General features: G+C 41.8%; 1 protein-coding gene across 1 annotated transcript in view; it reads left to right on the forward strand.

The window, feature by feature from the left end:
- Nucleotides 1-6,226: 6,226 nt before the first annotated feature.
- TNFSF8 (TNF superfamily member 8) overlaps nt 6,227-25,797 on the forward strand; it is a 39,633-nt gene continuing 20,062 nt past the window's right edge. The window contains exon 1 of the mRNA XM_082470454.1: nt 6,227-21,564. Coding sequence (XP_082326580.1) covers nt 21,370-21,564 — 195 coding nt within the window. The 5' untranslated portion in view covers nt 6,227-21,369. The remainder of the gene's footprint in view (nt 21,565-25,797) is intronic.

Here is a 25,797-nt window from a genome sequence, read left to right on the forward strand (position 1 = left end):
GAAGAAGAGAGAAGAAATGAAGAGATGTATAAAAGATCTAAATTTTCATCTACTATAGCAGGAAGTCAACAGAAGTCTGTCACCGAGAAATCAATAGATAACAATATAAGCATATTTGCTAGAAATACAGAGGCATATGCCACAAGAAATAACTAAAAGAGCTAAAAGGTGATTTGTCTGGTGAGCAGGACGAAATGAGGTAGGGATGAGTAAACAGGCACTGCTATCTTCATTACAAATCTTTTGACATTGTTTTTTTTTTTTAACTGTGTATACATATTATTTAATAAAGTGGCAGTTAATTTTCAAAAACACACAATCTCAAAAATTACACAATAGGTGTTATGAAGCCCCAAAACAAGATGCCATGATAAAGAATAATGAAAGTGGATAAACTATAAATTTACTTTTGTCTTCAGAGAAGTGGGTTCTAAGGAGATAAAATTTAAACTGATAACTTGCAAGCTAGCCAGCCAGCGGTTTAGGCAAAGGGGACTCCCAGGCAAAGGACTAGCATGTGCAAAGGCCTGGGGTGAGATCAAGCATGATGACTTAAAGGACTTGAAGTGGATAGGATTGGCTGAGGGTGAGAAGTGTTCAGGAACAAACTAGCAAAGACAGCAAGAAAGAGACCATGATGCCACCATGAAGCACGGCAAAGGGACTGCTGACTGACTCACTGGCTGATGATACCATCAACGTGTTCATAACAACATGTTGCAACACTGTGACCAACACTTGCAGCACATTTCTTCTTTTCATGATTTTTTTTTTAAAGTATAGAACTTTGTACAATTAACCCCTTATAGATACACATCGTTATTTATTATTTTTTTTATTATTATTTATTATTTTTGGCTGTGTTGGGTCTTCGTTTTCGTGCAAGGGCTTTCTCCAGTTGCGGCGAGCGGGGGCCACTCTTCATCGCGGTGCGCGGGCCTCTCACTGTCGCGGCCTCTCCCGTTGCGGAGCACAGGCTCCAGACGCGCAGGCTCAGTAGTTGTGGCTCATGGGCCCAGTTGCTCCACGGCATGTGGGATCTTCCCGGACCGGGGCACGAACCCGTGTCCCCTGCATTGGCAGGCGGATTCCTAACCACTGCGCCACCAGGGAAGCCCCTTTTCATGATTTTTGCATTAGAAACTGACTCAAATCCACAACCCAATAGAAGGAGTTAACTGTGTAGTCAGAAAGTTGAGCCAGACTGTAGCTGTTTCTTTCAAGATGACATGTCAGACTCATCCATAAGCAGTGAGGTGACCTCCCAATGTCCCTGAGGGCTTTGCAAGTGATGTGCCTTTCTCAAATAAACTTCTGCTCCCATACCTTCCTACTCCATCCCCTCAGTTCCTCCAGGAATTCTGGATGCAGGATTCCCTGCAATCTCTTCTCAGGCTCCTACTTGCCCCTCTTTAATCAAATTCCAAAGTCTTGGTTTTTGCCATCACTTAATTGCCTTCCTAAGTGCCCTATTATCCACCCTCTCATAATTCTGTCCCAAATGTCTCAAAACAGATTTGGATCTTCCAAGGAAGGACCCAAGAGATGCTTTCTCCATACTTTTATGAGGAAAATGGAGCCCAGGGTCCATTTCCCCAACATCAGGCAGCAAGCTGATGACAGAACAAGGGTCACAATGCAAACTGCACCACTTTCGGTTTGTGAGGTCCTCCCTTCAAGACTCTGCAGGAAAAAACCCCAAAACACAGCTACTACACATCTACGGGCAGGAGCCTGAGACTCTGAATTTCCAAGAGGAGAAATTTCCTTTTCGTACCCTCTATTAATAGAGTTTTTTCATCTATTAAAGAAATTATGATGAATATTCGGGAAATATGTTCTAGTTACATTTTACAATTCATGCCCTTTGGTTAATATGTACCCAGATTTAAATATTTCCATGAAATAGCACTTATTCTCTGTATATTAACTCTTGCTTCCTTAGAAGCATCAGGAAGCCTCTACATTAGTGCTGCTCGCATTTTCTTGAAGGCATTACTAAAGATTAATTACAAATTATTTTTATTGTACTGGGACAAGACAGCACTGAATTAATAATGTGTCCTAAACATTAATTTAGTCAGTGGCTCTCAGTCACTTGGTCTCAAAACTCCTTAGCTTTTTAAAAATCAAGGACCCCAAAGCTTGAGTTGGTATAGGTTTATTTATAGATATTCTTAGAAATAAAAACTGAGAAACTTTAAGAATCTTTACTTATTAATTTATTTTAAAATACCAACAATAACTCCACTACATGTTAATATAAAGGACATTTTTTATTTTTTAAAAAAACTATATGTAAAAAAAAGTACTAAGAAGAGTGGCATTGGTTTTGCATTTTTGTAAATCTCTTCCATGTCTGAATTAATAGATGACAGCTGGATTCTCACATCTGCTTCTTCATTCAGATGTAGATAAAACACATCATGAAGCCTCTGGAAAACTCCATTTACCCTGATGAGAGAATGAGCTGGAAAAAGGCCAAAATCATTTTGGTATTGTCATGAGAATAGCTTTGACCTCACGGGCACCCTAAAAGGGTTCCAGGGATCCTCAGTTGTCCCTGGACCACATTTTGAGAACCGCTAGCTTAATTAAAATAAAAAAGCAGAATATATTTATTTATTCGAACATTAGTGTTTTCACATGAGAGATTTCACTTAATCTTCCCAACCAAGCAAGCAGAAGGTATGTTTACATCCTATTGCATATAAGAAAGTGTTTGTTAGGACATTGGTAAATTTGTTTTTAAACATTTCGACCCATAAGCCATGACTCAGGGTCTGTGGGACTCTTTGGGTGTACACCCAATGGCCAAAGTGATGACACTCAAAGGTGCTGGACTTACCTTAAGAAGTAGTTCACCCCGTTCTTGAATAGTCATTTGTGGGCAATTCATTTGGATCCATCATTCATTCAATAGCTTATCTCAATACTATTTCACTGTCTAGAGTATAGATTCCTATGTAAGGAAGCAGAGTGTCTTATTTGGGTGCCCCTTTGGGGGGAAAGCACTGCCCTAAACCTGGCATCTGCTGAGCAAAATGATAATCATAGTAATAATCAGCTGAGCAAACAGGGATTTGCACTTTGCTGAGTGTTGGAGTTGAGGGGGAAGAGAGGACCATGGCAAGAAACAATGAATTCAGTATAAGGACTGAGGTTGTGCATTAAGATGGTATTGGTTTCTAATCCCTTTCCGCCACTTACTAACTGTATGACCTGGGCAAGTCATAGGATTCTGGGAACCTCAGTATCTTCACTGGTAAAATGGGGAGAACAATGCCAATCTCCTGGGGTTTGAGGGAAGTTCATATAGGATAATGTATGGAAAGTACCTACCACTGGGCCTGACACAGTGAGAGCTCCCAAAATGGCAGCTGTGATGATGTGGACCATAGTAGTGATGAGGCAGCAACACCCTGATGCTGGCACAACCAGCTGATTCCAGGACCCACAGAGGGGCTTCCATGCAGAAGCTACAGCTTCCCTCCCCTCGCTGTATTCCAGCCACAAGAGCTATCTTTCAGATTCTCAATTATGCCAGGTTTCTCCCAGCCTTAGGGCTTTCCTAAATGCTACTCCCTCTGCTCAGAAGCACTCTGGACCACTCCAAATTCACAGTCACCCAGTCTGTCATGTATGTTCCATAGCTAAACTCTCCAGATCTTCCAGAGAATCCATAAGTAACAGCAATGGTTTTCTTTGTCACCCCTACCCAGTCTCTTCAAGGATACAGTTCACACTGAACTATTTGCTTGATGCCAGCTAATCAGTTTACCCAGAAAATGTGCCCCTGAGTTCACTTTTCCTAGACTACCTGCAGTTTTTTTGTTTGCCCTCTCTTTTTCTCTTCTATAAATCCTATTTGGGACCTTTGTTAATTAAAATGATTGATCTCTTTTATCTACAAATAAACAGTGTGCTGATAATTCACCAAGTTTCTCTGCATAATTCTTTGACATTGCTCAGGAAGTGATGGGTCCTAGTACAATTCTGTAATGTGCCCAAGTTCACACAGGTTACAGGATAGAGAGCTATACCCTCCTCCTCCCCACCAAATCAGCAAGATAAAAATTAGCAGACTGCAATTCACTTTTGCCCTCAAAACTCTTGTTTTATTCCCGTGAAGACACCTCACTTTGTTCCCAAATATTAAAAATTAGCATGGAAAGGGACCAAGTAAATAACACCATATTTTAGACCACAGCCAACATTTCAAAGATAAAACAACTCTTATTAAATTAATAAAACCTGATCAATGAATTCAGCAAGGTAGCAGGATACAAGATTAACATACAGAAATTGGTTGCATTTCTTTACACTAACAATGAAATATCAGAAAGAGAATGTTAAAAAAAAAAAAAACCTTTGAAAATCGCACCAAAAAAATAAAATAAAATACTTAGGAATAAACCTGACCAAGGAGGTGGAAGACAGATATACTGAGAACTATAAAACATTAATAAAGGAAATTAAAGATGATCCAAAGAAATGGAAAGATATCCCATGCTCTTGGATTGGAAGAATTAATATTGTTAAAATGGCCATACTACCCAAAACGATATACAGATTTAACATGATCCCTATTAAATTACCCATGACATTTTTCACAGAACTAGAACAAGTAATCCTAAATGTTATAGGAAACCATAAAAGACCCAGAATTGCCAAAGCAATCCTGAGAAAAAAGAATAAAGCAGGAGGCATAACCCTCTCAGACTTCAGATAATACTACAAAGCTACAATAATCAAAACAGCTTGGTATTGGCACAAAAACAGACATATGGATCAATGGAAAAGAATAGAGGACCCAGAAATAAATCCACACACCTATGGTCAATTAATCTTTGACAAAGGAGGCAAGAATATAAAACGGAAAAATGTCTCTTCAGCAAGTGGTGCTGGGGAAGTTGGACAGCTGCATGTAAATCAAGGAAGTTAGAACACACCCTCACACCATGCACAAAAATAAACTGAAAATGGCTTAAAGACTTAAATATAAGACATGGCATCATAAAACTCCTAGAACAAAACATAAGCAAAACATTCTCTGACAAATATCATACCAATGTTTTCTTAGGTCAGTCTCCCAAGGCAATAGAAATAAAAACAAAAATAAACAAATGGGACCTAATCAAACTTACAAGCTTTTGCACAGCAAAGGAAACCATAAACAAAACTCAAAGACAACCTATGGAATGGGATAAAATATTTGCCAACGATGCAACTGACAAGGGGTTAATTTCCAAAATATACAAACAGCTCATACAACTCAACAACAACAACAAAAACAACCCAATCAAAAAATGGGCAGAAGACCCAAACAGACATTTCTCCAAAGAAGACATACAGATGGTCAATAGGCACATGAACAGGTGCTCAACATTGCTATTTATTAGAGAAATGTAAATCAAAACTACAAGGAGGTACCATCTCACACCAGTCAGAATGGCCATCGTTAAAAAGTCTACAAATAACAAATGCTAGAGAGGGTGTGGAGAAAAGGGAACCCTCCTACACTGTTGGTGGGAATGTAAGTTGGTGCAGCCACTGTGGAAAACAGTGTGGAGGTTCCTCTAAAGACAAAAAAAAGAATTACCATATGATCCAGCAACCCCACTCCTGGGCATATATCCAGACAAAACTATAATTCAAAAAGATACATGCACCCCTCTGTTCATAGCAGCACTATTCACAATAGCCAAGACATGGAAGCAACGTAAATGTCCATCGATGGATGAATGGATAAAGAAGATGTGGCACATATATACAATGGAATATTACTCAGCCATAAAAAAAGAACGAAATAATGCCATTTGCAGCAACATGGATGCGACTAGAGATTATCATACTAAGTCAAGTAAGTCAGAGAAAGACAAATACCATATGATATCACTTAAATGTGGAATCTAAAATATGACAAAAATGAACCTATCTACAAAGCAGAAACAGACTCATGGACATAGGGAATAGACTTGTGGTTGCCAAGGGGGGAGTGGGGTGGGAAAGGGATGGACTGGGAGTTTGGGGTTAGTACATGCAAACTATTTTATATAGGATGGATAAACAACAAGGTCCTACTATATAGCACAGGGAACTATATTCGATGTCCTGGGATAAACTGTAATGAAAAAGAATATAAAAAGAACGTATAACTGAGTCACTCTGCTGTACAGCAGAAATTTACACAACATTATAAATCAACTATACTTCAATTAAAAGAAAAAAATAAATTAACAAAACCACACGAGCGAGAACTGAGTCTCCACAGTGATTTTCTAATCACTGCCTCACATTTTCCCCCTTGGAGCTATCCAGCCTTGTCCTGCTGGATTATGTTTCTAAACACAGCTCTAAACTTACCATTCTTCTCAAAAATGTCCAGTATCTGTCCTACCACTGCCCACAGCCTAAAATCCCAACCTTTTACCCTGCTATTTGCATCCTTCTGTGATCTGGCTACAGCCCACTTTACCAAACTCTTCTTTCTCTCTCTACCCCTCCACCTCTACCTGTAAATGCCAGATGGCCCACTGCAAAACTCTCTTGATGAAGGAAGCAATGTATTGATTTACATTCAGATGCAAGTTTCTTATGTCATTGGTACACAGACTAGCTACTTTGAATAGTGCTGCCAATACAGTTCTCTTCCCTGGAATGCCTTTCCATCATCAATATCTAACATCTACCTATCCTTTAAAGCCCCACTCAAATGCTACCACTTCCAGGAAGTCTTCTCTATTCATCTCCACTGAAAACAATCTGTCATTGGTGCTCCCTCTTATACTACTTAAATCATGTCTTGTATTAGCATTCTGTATACCCATATCCTGACTCTTCCAGTAGGCTGCTATTTGATGGAAGGGCTATGTCTTCATGCCTCTACATCTGCCTCCTTCTCCCCCATACTCTGCACAGCTCCTGGCATAGAGTAAGTGTCAACTAATGGCCTTAAGCAAACTAATAGATAAATAGATCAAATCTGATATTTATACCCTCCTGCCTAAACTCCTTCGATGGCTTCCACTGCACTCAAATTAAACCCAAACTCCCTAATAGCAGCTATAAAGCCATGTTTGTCCCTGTTCACTTCTCCAGCCTCATTTGGGGTTACCTCTCCGTTTCCTTACATGTGTGTCTCTCCCCTATATGTCCCTTGAACACATAAAATTCTGTCTGGCCTAGGGCTTTCACACATGCTCTTCCCTCTTTCTAAAACCCACTTCCTCCCATTAATTTTCTGGTCCACAATTTCTGACATTTCAGTTTTCAACTTAAAAGCCACATCCTCAAAAAGACCCTCTAGGTTATCTATCAGTCAGGGTCCTGGCAGGAAACAGGTGTCATATGCCAAGTGGGCTAAAATGATGATAAAGGGGCTCTATACAAAGGTATGGCCAGGGTTTAGGGACACCAACAGGAGATAACACAGCACCCCATGGCTAGCAACAGTAGGGATCCATTACCTCTCTGAGGCCTGAAGCAGGAGGGGAGGGAACATGTAGCAGAACCTGGAGAGAGTAGTGTAAAAGAAGGCTATCTTAAAGTATTGGTGGCCACCAGTAGAGGGTCACAACTAAGCAGGCGGATCTGTAGAGACAGGAACAAAGGAAGTAAATACCCCAGCCTCATTCTTCTCCCACCATCCAAACGGCCAATCCCCAACTGGGAGCAGAGGAGCCTTTTAAGGCAGTCCCTGCAGGCCAGCCTCCCAGGAAAGATGGAGAAGGGTAGGAAAAAGGATGACAGGGGTGAGCAGAAGCTACCCAGCCCACCGTCCATTCTCAGGTAGACCCTCCTGTTATTCTGTCTCATAGCAATCTGTTTTCTTCTTAGTATTCAGTAAACTATTTACTTTCATATCTTTTTGCTGAATGTCTATAAGCACTTTCAGATGGTCAATTCCATGGACATGTAAATCCCACATGTTCACTGCAGCACTCTGGATCTAACATATAGTAGGTGCTGAATAAATACTTGCTAGTTAATGTGTGAACACATGCATCAGTCAGAGACATAATAGCACATATAATTATGCACGTACACATTTCAATTTCAAAGGGAGAAACCTCCTCTACAGAATTAAGAAATGCCAGGAAATTTCACATCAAAGTCAATTCGATGAAAACAAAATGCTGCCTAGCATAGAAAATCACTCTAACTTCAAAAAGAGCTGATCATTTTCTAAGAAGAGAAGACAAAATGTCCTTCCTACTAACTTGCTGTGAAAACAGGCTGAGCCAGACTAGATAAGCTATCACTGTGTAACACAAAATTGTTATCATCCCCAATCCACAATGCAGACTGAAATAAGGTCAAGTGGAAGAATTCCTCCCTGAACTCTTTCTTCTCGATAAAACCTTGGTAGCTCCCACAACTAACTTTATAGCTTCAAAAGAAGAAAAGTGCTAGCAAGCCCTAATTCCCTCCTCCTGGTCTTGGGGTTTTCTGCGTCTTCCAAAAGCCCCGATTTCTCTGAGCTCTTGTGGTCCCATTATGAAGAATACAGACAACACTTTTAAGTCTAGTTCTACATATTACCTGGTAAGTGCATCTTATTGATAGCTGAATCTGATACCCAAACACAAACTTTCACACTTGCTTCTCTCCTCTGTCCCCCAACACATTTGCGCTTTGGTGAGAAGAGGCGAAATCTTTTTCCTGGTAGCATGTAACACAATATGATTCCAAACACTTCATCTTTCTTTCAGCCCCTCAGATGACTCATTTGCCTTGTTCTCTCCAACCACAGGACTCTTGTATTTGGGGCTCCCTTTTACTGGAAGATGCACCCCTCTTTTCTACAATTTGTTCTGTGAAAATGGGCTAATATTAATGCCTAGATCATAAAGTTGTTGTGAGGAAGAATCAAGGTAGTAAGATCATTGAGATCATGCATATAAGGCACGTAAAACAGCACCTGACACATAGTAAGAGCTCAATAAGTGTTGTCATCATTATTAATGATTACTTCCAAATTACCCTTCAGATCTGTAATCAATATCACTTGCTCCAGGGAGATTCTGTGTTCCCCCAAATGAGACTGAGTGCCCCAATCATGGCATTCATGTGTCTGGGTAACTTCCCTTCATAGCGCAAACTACAATCCCTATGATTCAAATACCATTAACCCTTGAACAGTGCGGGGGGTTAGAGGTGCCAATCCTCTGTGCGGTTGAAAATCCAAGTACAGCTTGTGGTCCACACTCCAGTATCCACAGTTCCTCCATATCTGCACTTCTGAATCCTCGGATTCAACCAGCCACAGACCATGTAGTACTGTAGTATCTTTAAAAATCTGCATGTAAGTGGACCATGCAGTTCAAAGCTGGGTTGTTCTAGGGTCAACTGTCATCATAAAATAATGTATGTGTCCCTAAATAGGCAAAAAAGAAAAAGTGAGGATTTGAGCAGCAAGTGAATTTGTTGTTGACCACCATTGTATTCCTAGTTTCTTGGAAACTGTTTCACACTTAGTGCTCAAAATACATGTTAAATGAAAAGATGAACAGACAACCTCACCTCCTCTGTGGCACAGTAATCACCATCCCTTTCCATACCTTTTTTTTTTTTCATGTTCATTACTTCAAGAACTCTAAAGGTAAATATTTGAGGAAACTGATGCATCAAGAAGCCACATGACCAGAGACTCCAGTTCCCAGAGTCACAAGTGGGCCAGAACACAAGTATCCTTATTTCCAACCACATAATATCCTGGGTCTCGGCAGAAAATGGCAGAAGGTCTCTGTTATGGACTGAATGTCTGTGTCCTCCCAAAATTCATATTTTGAAGTCCTAACCCTCTGTGTGACGCTATTTGGAGATGGGGACTTTGGAGGTAATGAGATTTAGATGAGATCCTGAGGGTGGGGTCCTTATGATGGGATTAGTGCTCTTGTAAGAAGAGAACAGAGAGCTTGCTCTCTTTATCTCTGCCATGTGAGGCACATCGAGAAGGCAGTCATCTGCAATACAGGAAGGGAACTCTCACCAGAACCCAACCTTGGTGGAACCCTGATCTTGGACTTCCCAGCCTCCAGAGATGTAAGAAATAAATGTCTGTTGTTTAAGCCACCTAGTCTATGGTGTTTTGCTACAGCAGCCGGAGCAGACTAATACAGTCTCCTATGGCGGGCAGGAGTGGAGGTGGGGGATACTCTGCTATACTCATGAGGCCTCGAGTCTTATTTATATAGTTTTGTATGCAATTGTTAACACCAACTGTTAAAACATAGTTCTGAGACAGCGTGTGGAGAAAATGCTTTATGTTTACCACACTATTTCCTGGACACACGGAAAGGCTACATTTCTCAGCCTCCCCTGTACTTAGACTGGGGTCCTATGACTGCGTTCTGGCCAGTAGAATTGCAGGCAGCAATGACATAAGCCATTCCCAGGCCTGACCCATAGGTATCCCATGTGCAATCCTCCAACACTTGGAGGCCACAAGGGCTACCTGTCGCTCACAAGGCTTCACTTAAGTGAGAAATTTTGATTTTATTAAGTTCCTGATAGTTCAGGACTAACTTGTTACTGCTGCATATCCTAGTAGTAACCTGACTAATACAAAGAGGCAGAGTGGCACACTGGGAAATGAAATGAAGAAAACAAGAGTTTGAAGCCCAACTCTGTCATCAGCTTATGAGGTGACACTGGAAATTCACCTGTCTGGCTCTGAATTTTCTCATCCGTATTACTCAAACATGAACAGATCACCATGGATGGCTCTTGATTTTGCATATGACCTGGAAGCTGAACTCATACTTCATTATATTACTCTCTCCCACACACATTACACAGCTCCAAAAGCAATGGTAAACCACATTGTTTTACTGAAGAATTTTTTGGGTGATAACAAAATGGATTATATCTAGAGTGACCATATGTGTTAGGGTTTGGCTAGGACAGTGCCCATTTAGACCTACTGTCCCAGTGTAATTCAGTGTAATTACTAATAGAAGAGCCCCCTTTGCCTCTTAGGCATCCTGGTTTAAACAATACATTACAGAATAAGCTGGTTATATCACACACGACATATAGCAACTCTTACCAGACATCTTTCAGTTCATACTTTTATTGTCCGTTCACCTTGAGACTCCACCGTCCCCCCAACATGTTCCCTGGAGTCCTTTACTGGATCCTCTGTCCCCAGCTCAGTAGCTAAGACGGAGCTCAGGGAAATATGCCAACTCGTACCTCCTCATCATCGCTTCAAACTAGCCAAGCTTCAAACTCCACCCTTACTGCAAGGGAAACAGATAGTTGTAGACTTCATGGTGATCTTCAGAAACAAAAGCAATTTGGGGAGTACGAGTAGAGGTTTAACAAAATGCCTTTGCTTTCTCCACAGGAAAGTGACTATGCATTAACCTCAAAGCACTATTCCCTGGCAACGGTGGAATGACACAGTGAATGGGGAAAATGATCTTTAATTGATAAACTGCCTTTAGACTGGGAAACCGTGAATGAGCTATGAATACCTGGTAGAAAGCCATAGATTTGGGCTTCTCACCGTGTGGGACCTAGAAGCTATGAAAAGAGATACTGGTTCCACTGGAGCTTGGGGCTTTGAAACCAGAGTGGCCCCCTATGCCCAAGTGCATAGTCTCATTACAAGGACAACACCTGTGCTGCTGGGGACAGGGAGGAAACAGCTCTTGGACTGCCATGAAGAGACACACTTGGTGCCGCCTCTTGGTCTGCTCTATTTCCTCTGCTGTGCTCTAGGTGAGGCAGATCTCTGTGGTTGTGTAGGTTTGGTTATGCATCCTTGCTATTCAAAGTATGGCCCTTGGAGAGACAGCACCAGCATTATCCAGAACTTTTTAGAAATGCAGTCAGCACCAGCCCAGACCTACTGAATTAGAATGGACATTTTAACAAGATCTTCAGGCAATTCCTATGCATAATTAAAGTTCGAGAGGCAGTGGTATAGATGAACCCAGGACCAGAACCGGTCGTCACATAGAATGGTCATAACTGTGGGCACCAGCCAATTTCTGCCACTCTTAAGAAGCTCTCATTTCCAGATCAAATCAATATCCGTGCATATTTTCCCCTTGTTTCTACTTTTTACTTGTAATTCTTTAATCACAACATTATGATGCTCTCCAGAGAACTCTATAAGAGTGATGAGGTCCTCTTATTTTAACCTACAATTAATCAATTAGCCCTTAATCCCAATGCAGCAGGGGCTACAACTTCTACAGTGTTTTTAACGTATTAACATTTGAGCTTTATTTCCTCTCCCCAAAAATACTTATCAAGGTCTATCACATCAATGCAAGAAAAAGAGGAAAGAAAGGCAAAGCCATATGGCCTCAGGGGTGGCGTTTCCCCTGGTCCCATGAAGTCCAGGAGAGCTGGGCCAGTTTTTCAGCCTGGATGCTCCAAGGGGCATTCACAGGGAAACCAAAGGCAGGACCTCACGAGAGGAGCGCGCCACCAAGAGCACCTTGCCAAGCCACGCCTGGGTTCGAGTCCTCTAAGGCGGCGGAGTGGGGGTGGGAATCATCTTCTAAGGTTTTGCCAAACTGGCAGATGAGCCATTTATACTGATACCTTATGCTTTCTCAGTTCCCACAGAAGATTTTCAGCCTGTCCAGCTATTTGTCAGCTACGCCTATATTTTCCAACCTGAAGACAGAATGGGATACCCAAGAAAGAAACTTTAAGACCAAGAAAAAAGGGCACACAGCCTGTGTCAACCACTCCGTGTGCTGATTCCAGAGGGAGAAAATTAATTTTATTTCTTATATATTCCACATTCCCTGGAAAGAGGTAGTGAAAGATAGTACATGATATACAGACAAGGAAATAGCAGATTTCCTATGACCTATAGGAAACTACATATACTTCAAAAGAAAACAACTGTATAATATAGATTTAGTATGATCCCAAGTACTACTTGCCGTCTCCCCTATGGATACGGATTATGGGTTGCTTCTAGTATCTTGTATACAAAAAGCAATACATATTCATTATAAACAATTTGAGACAAACCAAAAAACACATAACATGAAAATAAAAGAGAAAAATATACTTGGTAAAATTGCGGCTCAGAAGTTATTAAACCAAGGAGGGCACAAGGACAAATGAGGAAAGAAAGGGAAAGAGCTGGGGAGGAGAGAAAGAGGAAGAAAGGAAAGGGAGAATAGACATCTTTTGTGATTTGACCAGGGAAAATGGAGGAAGAGTTCTGTTGCCTGGATACGCACCCAGTGGCGTATTTAGCTAGACTGGCGTCTAACACTTCAAGTCAGCAGAAGAATAGGGCAGATCTTTTCATCGAATGTAAACCAATTGCCCGCTATGTACCAGGAGGTGTTCTAAGGTGTTTTATTTTATTTTATTTTTTCTTTATTTTTGGCTGCGTTGGGTCTTCATTGCTGCACGCAGGCTTTCTCTAGTTGTGGCGAGCGGGGGTTTCTCTTGTTGCGGAGCACAGTCCCTAGAGCGCAGGCTCAGTAATTGTGGCGCACGGGCTTCGTTGCTCCGCGGCATGTGGGATCTTCCCAGACCAGGGATCGAACCCGTGTCCCCTGCACTGACAGGCGGCTTCTTAACCACTGTGCCACCAGGGAAGTCCCTCTAAGGTGTTTTAAACACAATATCAATCTTTTAACCACCCTAAAAGTGACAATGATTGTTGTCACATTACCAATAAAAACAACTGAGACTTGGGGTGACTAAGTAGACCCCCCTCTCAAAGGTTACAAGCGTCTTACTGCGAGTGCTCAACAAATGTTTGTTTTGAGTAGAAGGAAGGGAAAGGGGATTTGAAGTCGGGTCTGTGTTTCCAGGACACTTCTCTGAACCTTCTCCAAACACCTACACTCCTCCATAACTTCACTGGGGATGCATTTCCCAGAGAAGTGCTCCACTACCTGTTTTTCCATTTTTCACACCGTTAGTGTCTCCCTCTGTTGATTATGCCCTGTGCAAGCACTCACATTTTGGCATTTTTCCATCTGCCAATACCCCCTTTCTTTGCACAGCTGAAAATTTGATGTTAAGAAGGCAAGGTTAGGTTGGGACTCTTTTGTTCTTCCCAGTAAAAATAATAGCCACGAAAAATGAATTGGTGCATTCTGTTGTGGTTCACATGTTTTCTCCTTTGCCTGGCCCTTTGCAACTGAAAATATGCACCATTGCACAGCTAAAGCACCTGTTCAATTTGAATTGTTTACTCCAGGGATAAATAGATTTTTACTTCAAAACCAAGACCCATCAAGCTTCAAATTTCGTAGAACTAGAAAAAAAGAAAAGTTAGCCCACTTTAAAGAGAAAAGAAAAGGTCACTTCCTGATTTTGCTAACATCAGGAAACAACACTTTAGGACATGTTTCAGTATCAACCTCCACCTCCAGTGAAATCCGAAAATCTAACACAATCAGAGAATAGAGGCTGGACTTTACATGACCTGTGTCAGAATGCCAGATCCAAGCCTAAGTTTCCTTATCTGCCAAATGGGGATAACAGTAAAAATTAAGTGAGATTATTAATGTAATGTGAATGGCGTACAATATGAGCTCATTAAATGTAGGTGGTGGTTGTAATTATAAAATAATTATTATTACTCTCGTCATTATTGACTGGGGGTATAAGTATGCTATGAAACCCTGCAGAGAAAAGAGGGATATATTTCTTACTGGAAGCTGAGGGTGGAAGCTCAGAGAAGAGACAACATTTGAACAGCAGCTTAAAAAAAAAAAAAAAGGAAGAAAAACCTGCTGGAGCAGGAGAATTGCTGGAGCAAGGTAGGGCATTTGATGTTGCAGTGAGGATGTTGCCTGGACAGAAACGGATTCTGGGGAAGGGTTAGCAGGTCAGAGGAACAGCATAAACTGCACCTGGAGTGGGGGGAAGGTTTAAGTGGGATCAGAGGCTGAAAATGAAGCCTCAGGAAACGCCTGGGAAGTCTTGCAAGGAAACGCAACCAGGGCTCCACAAGCAAGGAGAGATGCTAAAAGATTTTACACTGGAAAAGAAAGAGAGTGAAACGACCTAGTAGAGTTTGGGTGGATTTTTACTCATTAAACTAATGTAGACGTCAAAGAGGTCACCTCAAGGAAGTCCCCTAGAGAGTGATAGGAGACCTCGAGTCTTCCCACTGTGCACATATAACACCCTGAATCATCTGTTATTAATATCAATCATGTTATAATTACTTATTTAATTGCCCATCTCACTCACCCGATTATAAGCTTCATGAAGGCAGGGATGACATCTGCCGTGTTCATTGTTATATTGACAGGGCCCGGCACACAGTAAGCTCCCAAACACCCAATGGGTGATGTAGAACACATCATCCTATATGTTCCCGTATCTTTTTTTATTGATATGTAAGGACCTTTCCTCAGCTTTGCAAAAAGTGCAAACTCACCTCTCTTTTTTGAATAACAATTGAGTTCTTAAGGACCATCTAACTTAAGAATTTTCTAGTCCTTCAACTCTACTGTAAGACCCTAGAGGCTAGGAAAGTGATGCTTTTTTTTTTCTTGAATCTCTCACTTCCTTAGTATTTATTTATCATTAGTTCTGCTTCATTGAAAATCATAAAACAACATTTCTTTTTAAATATTCCAGTATTTTCACTTGTTAAAATGGCTTTTATCCTAAGTCATTGCAATGTCATAATTTAAATTCATAGATTACATTCATTTGTCATTTGAGAACATGTTATACAGATCTTCCTCGACCTAGGATGGAATTATGTTCTGATAAACCCACTGTAAATTGAAAGTACTTTTTATAATTTAAAACTTGAAAATGTATTTAAAACACCTAACCTCCAGAACATCATAGATTAGCTTAGCTTACCTTAAATGTGCTCAGAACTCTTACATTAGCTTAAATCTGGGCTAAATCATCTAACACAAAGCCTATTTTATAATAAGTGCTGAATATCTCATGTGTTTATTGAAAACTACACTGTAAGTGAAAAACAGACTGTTGTATGTGTACAGAATGGTTGTTTCCCCTCGTGTGATCTCGTGGCTGACTGGGGGCTGCAGCTGCCGCTGCCCAGCATCAGGAGAAAGTATCATACCCATATTGCCAGCCAAGGAAAAGATCAAAATTCAGAACTCTAAGCGAGCTTTCTCCTAAATTCATATTACTTTCACAGCATCGTCAAGTCGAAAAATTGTAAGTTGAACTATCTTAAGTCAGAGACTGTATATTTCAAAGCACCTATACAAGCAACAAAGGGTCCGTTTCTCTGTTTGAACTCATCTGCTTTTTACCATCAAAGAGTTATGCAACCCAATGTGTTTTCTTTCTTCTTTGCCCTGGTTACCAGGAAACTCAGGGGTATTGTGCTCATCAGCCAGGGTTCCTAATCCATGCACTTTACACTCTACCTTTATAGTTTGGCTCCTACCTTTTGCCTTGTTTTAATGGCTTCAGTTCTTATACATCTGTGCATTTATTTTAAGTTGTCTCAAAACCTTTCTAAAGTAGGCAGGAGTAACATGTGTGTATTCGTGTATATATTCATATATATATGTTTACTACATATTATTTATAAACACACACATATATCCAATACTAAAAGTATACCTATCTATGTATTTCCCAGATGTTTTCTGCCATACCTCACTCTCAGTTCTCATGAAAGCATGACTTAATAATGTAACCATAAGTGAAGATTTTATAGAAGAGTCTTAGGAAACGCATTTCTGTTCCTTTCTCCAGATCCCTTCTTTGGTTATTCTGCTTTGAGTTTAATACACTAAACCAGGGATCAGCAAACTTTTCCAGTAAAGGAGTAGATAGTAATTTTTAGACTATGGGTCATGATGTCTCTGTTGCAACTACTTAACTCTGCCGTTATAATGCAAACAGAGTCATAGACGTGCATAAACAAATGTGCACGACTGTGTTTTGATAAAACCGTATTTATTAAAATAGGTGGTGGGTTGGATTTGGCCGGTGACCACAATTTGCTGACCCTGCCCTAACCCTTCCTCTACTATATCTGTCGTCACTGGACCCTCTCAGGGAAGTGCCACTCTGGCCAAATCCAGTGTCCAGTCTCTCCAAGTTAGTTAGCCTCAGCGAAGCAAAGGCCTCTCCAGTTAATGGAACAGGCCCTCCCTCCTCAATAGGCAGTTTCATTGCAAGTTGTATTGCTTGAAGATACCCCGGGGGAGTTTGTCCTCTCACATACACCAATAGTTTTTTAAAAGATTTCTTGCTACTACATGCAGTGATCACCGCAAGAGAACTTTAGGTAAATACGACAAATATATCTCCATCTGCATAAGCAACAGCATTTTTGCAGCCTACAGCCACATTTGAGGTTAGAAAGAGGGCTCAATCCAGGGATTAAAAAACAAAAAAAAGGAGTCCTCATGCCAATACTCTCCTCTTCATGAGCCTTAGTTTTCTCACCTGCACAATAGGGGGTAGAATTTCACCTGCACAAAGGCCAGAATCTGGACCAGATGATCCCTTATAGGTTCTTTCTGGAAGCTGGACAGGTTATTTTCCTAAACCAATGATTTCCAAATGGTTTCAGGAATCAGAATTCCCTTGGGTGCTCTTTAAAACACAGATTACTAAACCCCAGCCTGAGTTTCTGATTCAGTAGTTCTAAGGTGGAGCCCAGGAATTTTTGCAGTGCCACCAAGTTCTGCTATTGCTGGTTCAGGGACCATGCTTTGGGAACAACTACTCTGTCTACATGATAGAGATCTCACAGTCCCTCTTATGGGGAAGCGATGGCAGGGGAGGAGGGTCCTACAGCTGGTTCCTCTTCATATTTTCAAAATGGGGTTCCTTCTTGAAGGGATGAGAGATTAGTTCTGTTTGCCCACTGAGTCTCAGGTGCTGCAGCCACACCTTAGCAACTGATTACAGGCTGAAAGGAGGCTGGTGGTGACTCTCCTGGAGTCATGGTGGAACGTAAAAGGCAATGGGTGAGCCATCCGGAGAAGGACAGGGAAAGGGGGGGGGGGTCCACTGAGAAGTGACAGATATGCCATCACACAATCCCTTTGTATAAGCCAAACTTCTAGAACTTTCTCTTTCCATAAACATAAAATCAACACAATCATTGACTGCAGATTGACCATATGTAGGCCCAGCACTGAGTAATGCAGGGTGGGCTGCAAGGACTCAAAAGACTGGAAAAGTGCAGACCGCCCTCAGGAACTCTTAATCTTATGCGGAAGGCAAAGTTCACGACAGGTGTCAAGACAAGTAGATGATGAGATGCAATGTTATGTGGCATGAAGACAGAGGGCTCTGGAGAGAGGCTGCTGGTGGACTTGAGAGGTCCAGGCAGGCTTTCCTAGAGGATGGAGCCAGGCTGGCAGGGGCCTCGAGGAACAGGGAGGATCTGAGGCGGTGGGAGAGTGAGGAGAACGTGGCAAGAAGCCAGGGTGTGCCTAGGATACTAGCAGAGAGGGCATGAGAATGAGCACAGGGTCTTCTAAGTATGTCTCTACCCCTCCCCAAGGAACCTCCCTCAAGTCATTTCCATTCCTTTGTCTCTGTTTCCTGATTTGAGGATTGAGGGCTTTGAGCTAAATCACAAGTTTCCAAATTGCGTTCCATCTTAGAGAGATCCCAGGTTATTAAACGATAAATGAACAGTCTGTGCTCAGCCCTTCTCCTCATCCTGCTTCTGCTTCAACCAGAGAACTCCACTTTCCTGCACTGTTACACTCACTGTACAGTTTCACTTCCAGAAAGGATTTGAAAATCACTGAGCAAGAAACTCTGTAAAAGCTCTTTCCATTTGTACACTGGTTGGCTGGAGAGAGAGGAGAAAGAAGCCAGTTAGCACAAGGGATGGGACCACTCGGTGGGCCAGGCTAGCTTCTGGCACAGCTTGACAGCAGAGAGGAGTTTAGACCAATGGAGGTGAGAATTAGGAAACCATTGATGGTTCATGAGTGGAGGAGTGCCACAGGGAGAGGAGTGAAATTGGGCCCACAAGCAGCCAGGGAAGCAAACTGCTCTGAAAATCTCAACTGCTCAGAAGGTTCTGAGTGAAAAAAAACAAAAGGGTGATTTTTCCCCCTTGTCAGCCTTCCCTCCCAGGACATTGTACTGTATGCAAAATGTGTAACTGTAAGACAAACATTTTTTTCCACTGCCCTTCTGAGCCCCACGGGCCTTCAGGAAGACCTGCACTTCAAGCAAAGCCTTTTTATTTTTCAACACCCACAGCTTCCATTCAACAATCAGAAGTTTTCCACTTTCATCAAAGAGACTGCAGAGAAAGGTCGAGGGGGCAGTCTGTTCTCAGCAGCTCTGGGAAGGTTACAGAGCCCCCTGCTACCCACTCACTGCTCATGCCCACCACAGGACACAGTCTTCTCCCCGAATCAGCCGGGTGCATACCCCACAAAACACTGGCTTGCTTCATTCCCACCTCCGTTACAGATCAAATGAATGCGTGCACCTACTTCTTCCAAAACCAAGTCCAATGTGGGATCAAGGGGACCTCAGCTTCCTTGACTATAAAATGGGTACACTTTATACCACTCTATTTAGCACCCCCAAAAATTTACCTCTTGATGGCTCTTCCATCTCCAGAATCTATCATTTTATGGATTCACTTGGAAGGAATATCCAGACCAATTCCTAGAGTGACCCAACCTAGGTGACGGTCAGCAGTGGGATCTCTGCAAAGGTGGCAGTGGTAATAATCCAAGCTTGGCTTTGGACACAGGACCTTTCCTTGGGGGGATCTGGGATTTCTGCTTGCTCTCAGAGATATACGGCAGCCAAAAAGTGAGCAGAAAGGGGAGGGGTGCTACCAAGACCCGGGTACTTCCAAATGAAGTTTTCAAAGAGCTACATCCGGAGGCACCAATTATGCAGTGATTCACTTTTTAAATGGTATTTTGAAATGGAGATCATTAGTAACCACAGATGTGACGCAGCTCTGCCCCCCAGAGAATCTATCTACTCTATCTGTCTAAATTCCAGACTATTTGGAACGTTGAACCAGAATGGTCCAATACCATCTGCCAAGTCTATTCCCATTCATGAAGTACTCTTATATCACTGTCTCATTTGATCTTCATGGTGGCTGTCAATGCAGATGGGGAAAAGAGAGGGGCATAAGGATTTGTACAAGGACCCAAGACCATTATGTGGTTGGGCTGAGACAAGACCTCAGGTTTTCAGCCTTCAAGTGCAATGACAGTTGAAGGGGCCAGACGAGTATAGCTATGCACCCAAGTTATCTTGCAACTTTGACTGAGGCAGTGTTCATCCTCTCTGATCCTCAATTTTCCCACCTGTAAAAAAGAAATATTAGCTGCCTCAGAGGGCAGAGGTGAGGGTGAAGTGAGGCATTGTGTAAATCTCCTAGCACTGCGCCTGAGACAGAAGAGGTTCAAGTGTAGTGGTCACATACACACAAACCACACAGCACACACAACACACAACACACACATAGGCACACATCATGCACCACGCGTCACGGAGGCACACCACACATGCACAGCATACACGTATCACACACCCACCGTCCACAGGCAACACGTGCACACACCATACAGAACACGCACCCCCCTGCGTTCTGCCCCATACCGCTTCCCCACACCCACCCTCACTGCCAATTCCTTCCCCTTTTTCTGAGTTTTATGGCAGGCCCAAGTTTATATGCAAATTTAACAGATCCCAGTACACTCTGCAGGAATTTTTGTTCAGAAGATCAGTGTTTCCAGATTCCTCCTCTCAAACAGTATCTTTGAACCTGTCACCAAATTTCATACTGCCATGAGCTTATCTCCCTTTGGCTCAATCTCCACATTTGTGGGCCCTTCCTTCCCAGATATCTGGTAGTATTCCCAGTTTTTAGCAGGAGCCAATATTATCAACCCTTTTGAGTCATTCTACCACAGTCCAAGAAATCCAGCCTCCCCAAGGCCCAGCAAAGAGACATTTTTCTGATGAGGACTTCTGAGCCACAGGCCTTGCTAAAGAGAATGTGCAGCTTCTCAAGCCGGAAGGCGTTTTGTGGCTGAGTGTGATTGAAACAGAAGTTGCTTTGTGCGCGCACACACACACACACACACACACACACACGTACACAGCAGAGTAGGGAAACCGTCATTTTCCTACTCACCCTCTGACATCAGCCACCTTCTCTGTAGCTACAGTTTCTCTTCACTCACATTAATCCCTGGCGATGAAAAATGAACCTCTCCCCCACCCGCGCTGCTGCCTTTCGCCTCACGCCCCCAGAGAAGCATTTCTTCGTGAGGCAGACGGTGAAGGTTTTTTTCCAAGTCACATGATCCGGGATGCAGGGGGAGAATCCTTCTTGGAACAGAGATGGGCCCAGAACCGAATCAGATGAGGAGAGATAAGGTGTGATGTGGGGAAGACTATATAAGAATGGACCCAGGGCTGCAGCAAGCACTCAACCCACTGGCCCCTTCTCAAGACCCAGCCATGCATGTGCCCGCAGGCTCCGTCACCAGCCACTTGGGAACCACTGGCCGCGGTTACTTCTATTTCACCACGGCCTCACTGGCTCTGTGTCTCCTCTTTGCTGTGGCAACCATTATGGTGTTGGTAGTTCAGAAGACGGTAAGTGGACTTCTCTTTCTTTGCCTTTGCTTTCTGATTTATGTTCAGTTTTCTCCAGAGAGAGAGAGACTTGTAAATGAACTTAAAAAAGAACCTGTATCATGCAGAGAAAGGGAGCAAAGAAATGGGAACTTAACTCTGTCAAATAGTTTGGCTTTTTGAGAGGAAATTTTGTTGAGCCATCATCTCCAAACTTTCCAGACTCACAGGCGCCAAAAGAAGGGCGAGGAGCTCTTAGCCTTGAGAAATTAATATTTAAATGTTGCTGAGCCAGAGCAACATTCCTGTCAAGGAAGGAAGTGAGAAGGAAACTTGGTAACACATTTGTACAACTTGGTATCATGTCTTCGATGCCTTCAGACCAGATTCCAAGGTTCTATATTCTCTGTCCAAATGTTCCTGAGACTTCGGAGGCCTCATCCAATGCTAAGAGCTTTTTTTAACCTGGAGCTAAGTTTCAGAGGCCAAAGTCTATAAGAGAAAGAAGCAAGAGAGAAGATCAGGGCTTCTTAGAGCTTGGGCATTTCAGCGTTAAAGCTCACAAGACAGACTGAAAGCTTCCTCCTGAGCCACTGCTTTGAAGAGCTTAGCTCTTCCACAAAAACATAAAAAGCACAGAGGCAGAACCTAGAGATGTTTTTCACACCTGTTCCCTTGAGACTGCTCAGAATTCTAAAACTACAAGCAATTATGGGTACACACTGTGAGGTCAAATGGTCTCAGGAAATTCACCGTTTTTTGAAGTAAATGGTAAGATTTATTGTGAAAACAGAAGAGATGAAGGCGGAAGCTTCTTCATATTTTAGGAAATTGGTGTTTACAGAGAATCCACCAGCATGTATTTTATAGAAAATACTGTACTGATAGTATATATTGCTCATGAATTTTTTAATGAAATAATTTTGATAGTTTAAGAACTGTACCCCCCCCCCCAACCTGCCACAGTAAGTACATTTTTATTTATTCCTTCAAAGCTCCCATTTTTTATGTTATTATCATCCTGCAGAATTTGTTCTGGTTTCCTTTAGTTGTCTTAGGTTGAATGATCTTTAACTTATTGATTGCTAAAAAGAACCAGGCTTTAAAAGGCTTTGGTATCTGTTTCTCAAGCATCATCAAGCTTTGAAATTTAAATGAAACTTTGAGGCTCATATCTCCATAAAAGTGAAAGAAAACAGAATTGCTAGCATTTGAGATTTAGATTGTAGAATTTATGAAAGTCATCATTTAATGGGCTCATCTACATCTACTAGGAATAATACTCTTGAAAACATTCTAGGACACTTTTTTTTTTCTGTAGAGGCTCTATAATTTCTATAATTCTAATCTGAAGTAAACCAGAGGTGTATCATTTTATAGCAAGAGCCGAAGCAAAGAAATTAAAGTGGTCTTTGAAAAGTTCTGTAGTTAAAGGTTGCAGCTAGAACTGCTATGAGACAGAGAGAGAGAAAAGGAAGGAAGGAAGGAAGGAAGGAAGGGAGGAAGGAAGGAAGAAGGGAGGAAGGAAGGAAGGAAGGAAAAGAGAAAGAGATGATGGGGGTGTAAGGTGTGGTGGTAACATATAAAGCTAGAGAGAGCTCCAGAATGGTCCTTATTCAAATCCCACTTTTGTTTGAACTGATTCTTTCCATGAAGGAACTAGAGTGGAACTTTCGCCCTCATTTTTGTAAATGTGGGAAATGAGGAACAGAAAGGGGACAGGGCTTGACCTAAGTCGTCCTGAGAAAGTGGTAAAGACTGCTTGACTATTTAATCAGGACACCATTCCCTTTGATGATACAGCCAGCCACAGAAGCACTAAGAAACTCTGTTCCTGCTCTTCTCTTGGGAGCGCTATCTTCTTGGCATCCATCTCCCTGACTTACCCTCACGTTGGGATATGAAAAGATTCACTTCAAAGCCTGATTGTAGGGTTTGGTGTACTGTGATTTGTTAGCCGGAGAAATATCAGTTACTTGCTTAAAAGAACTGCAACGTTAAAAGTTAAGTGTTTTACACATACCATTTCCAATAATTTGTTCAGATATTAACTGTTAGAAGAGCTAAGAAGAGAGAGTTATCCCCTTGAGCTTGAGTTATCAGGAAAGGCTTCCTACAGGAGGAGGGAATGCAGGCTGGCTTTAGGACAGGTACAAATGACAGTGAAGAGACAAATGAAGAGACTCTAACAGGACTTCTGATAAAGAAGTCAATGGGAGATAACCAAGGACCTTAAACTCATATCCCAATTATTAAAAATGGAATGGATTGGTGGCCACATAGCACTCTACTGTGAGGGTGGATAGGGGCAGGGGTGAGGACCATAAGAATGGTTCTATTGGCCTAAGAAGTCACAGTTCTAAATAAAAAGGCACATGCACAGACAAAATTTAAAACAAGCTTAACTCATAATATATAATAAGCGATGGAAGGTAGGCACATAGGGCTACCATGAGACCACAAGTTAAGGAGACAGAACATTTTCCCAGGCAGATCTAAGAAAAACTTCACTGGAGATTGAAATTTCAGTTTGGCTTGAGAAATGTGCATAATTTCAAATGGGTGAAGGGAGAATAGAGGAGAGAGCTTTCCTGGCCAGTGGAACAGTGTGAGAAAAGTGATGGAGAAGAAAAGTGAAGGGCATGTAGGAAAATCAACAAAGATCGCCTTGAGATTTGGCTTCAAGGCCAAATAACTCCAAGGCCAAATTCCTTGGGGGAGGCAAAGAAAGAACTTAGGTTTCAACCTCAAATATTTATTGAGCATCTGCTCTGTACAGGACATTGTTCTAAGTAATGGGTATAGAGCCTTGATCAAAGCCAACAAAATCCCTGCTTTCATGTTACTTATGGAACTTATTGCCTACTGATGTCTTAAGTCTCTGTGGTGGCTGTATTTTATTTACCTTTAAACTATTATATTTAAAATATTATATTCTTGTGGTTTAAGAAAAGTAAATAGTAAACAAGGGAAAAGAAAGAAAAGTAGAAATCTCTCACACTCTCCCCACCCAACCACCAATCCCTCTTCCCTGAGATAATGACCATTAACAGATTCTTCCATGTCCTTCCAAAAATCTATGCTTCTACAAATATACAGTATACACATGTCATTATAGTAAACTCATAAATTTGCACCTTGCTTTATTGACTTGACAGTATATCTTGGAGATCCTTCCATGCCAATACATGGAAGTCCATCTCATTCTTCTGAAGAGTCCCATAGTATTTTACTGTACTTCATATTTCATCTGTGCCTAGTGAAGGACACTCAGGTTTTCCTCTAGAAGTTTTGCCCACTGTGCACATCTACAAGTATATCTGTGGGACAAATTCCTAGTGGGGGTAATATAATGTGTTTTTCATTTCTATAAATAATGCAAATCAGCTTCCAAAGAGATTGTACCAATATACTACTCTTGAGGAAGTAAAAGTCCTACCAACAAAGAGACAGATCTTCATGGGAAAGACAGAAAATTGATTTCTTACTGAGTAAGCACAACAGAGTACATGCATATGTGTCAGGATGAAATTTCACACAATTCATACAGCAAAGAAAGAAAAACAACAAAAAAAGAAAAATAATAAAATTTCTCATATCTCCTCCAGAGACAAAGGGTTATATATAGATTATATATAGGCTACAAGGTTGACACCAGAAGTGTTTACAGTTCAAGTGGCTCTGAGGTCTTCAATCTTAGAGACATCTCTGTTACAAACCAGGAGCCTGGACTTATCCAACCCCTAGAGAGATCCATTTACAGTCCACAAGTTTAGAGCAAGGGCTCATTATGTCCTCTAGAAAGAAGAGAAAGCAGCTGCCTTCTTTCCCTTTATCAGCAAAGAAAATTCTTTTTTAAAAAAAATTTATCCTTACAATACCACTCCTACTTCCCCACCAAGAGTGGAGTATAGGGATGGTGACTGGTGGTCATGGTGGTAAGGTTTTTTGGTTTGCTTTTCAGCCCAGTAAAATATAGGGGAGAACTGAAATGCCCTGTGATTCTTCTCTCTACCCAAGTTACTCTCTCCAATGCATTCAATTTATCTATCCAAAAAAGTTCACTGAAATTCTTCTCCAGGGAAAGCCCTATGCTGGGCCGTGAGGGAAGGACCCAAGTAGGTAAAGCAGGACGCTTTTTTCCGAGAATCTCTAAGTTGGAGAAATGAGGCCCAAACACTCAAGAGATTGAATTTGGGGCAGAATGGCACTGAATGCCATACCAGAGGAGAGGAAGACAATTTCTGCTTGGGA

Source organism: Balaenoptera physalus (genome assembly GCF_965194825.1).
Source record: "Balaenoptera physalus genome assembly, chromosome: 7".
NCBI lineage: Eukaryota > Metazoa > Chordata > Mammalia > Artiodactyla > Balaenopteridae > Balaenoptera > Balaenoptera physalus.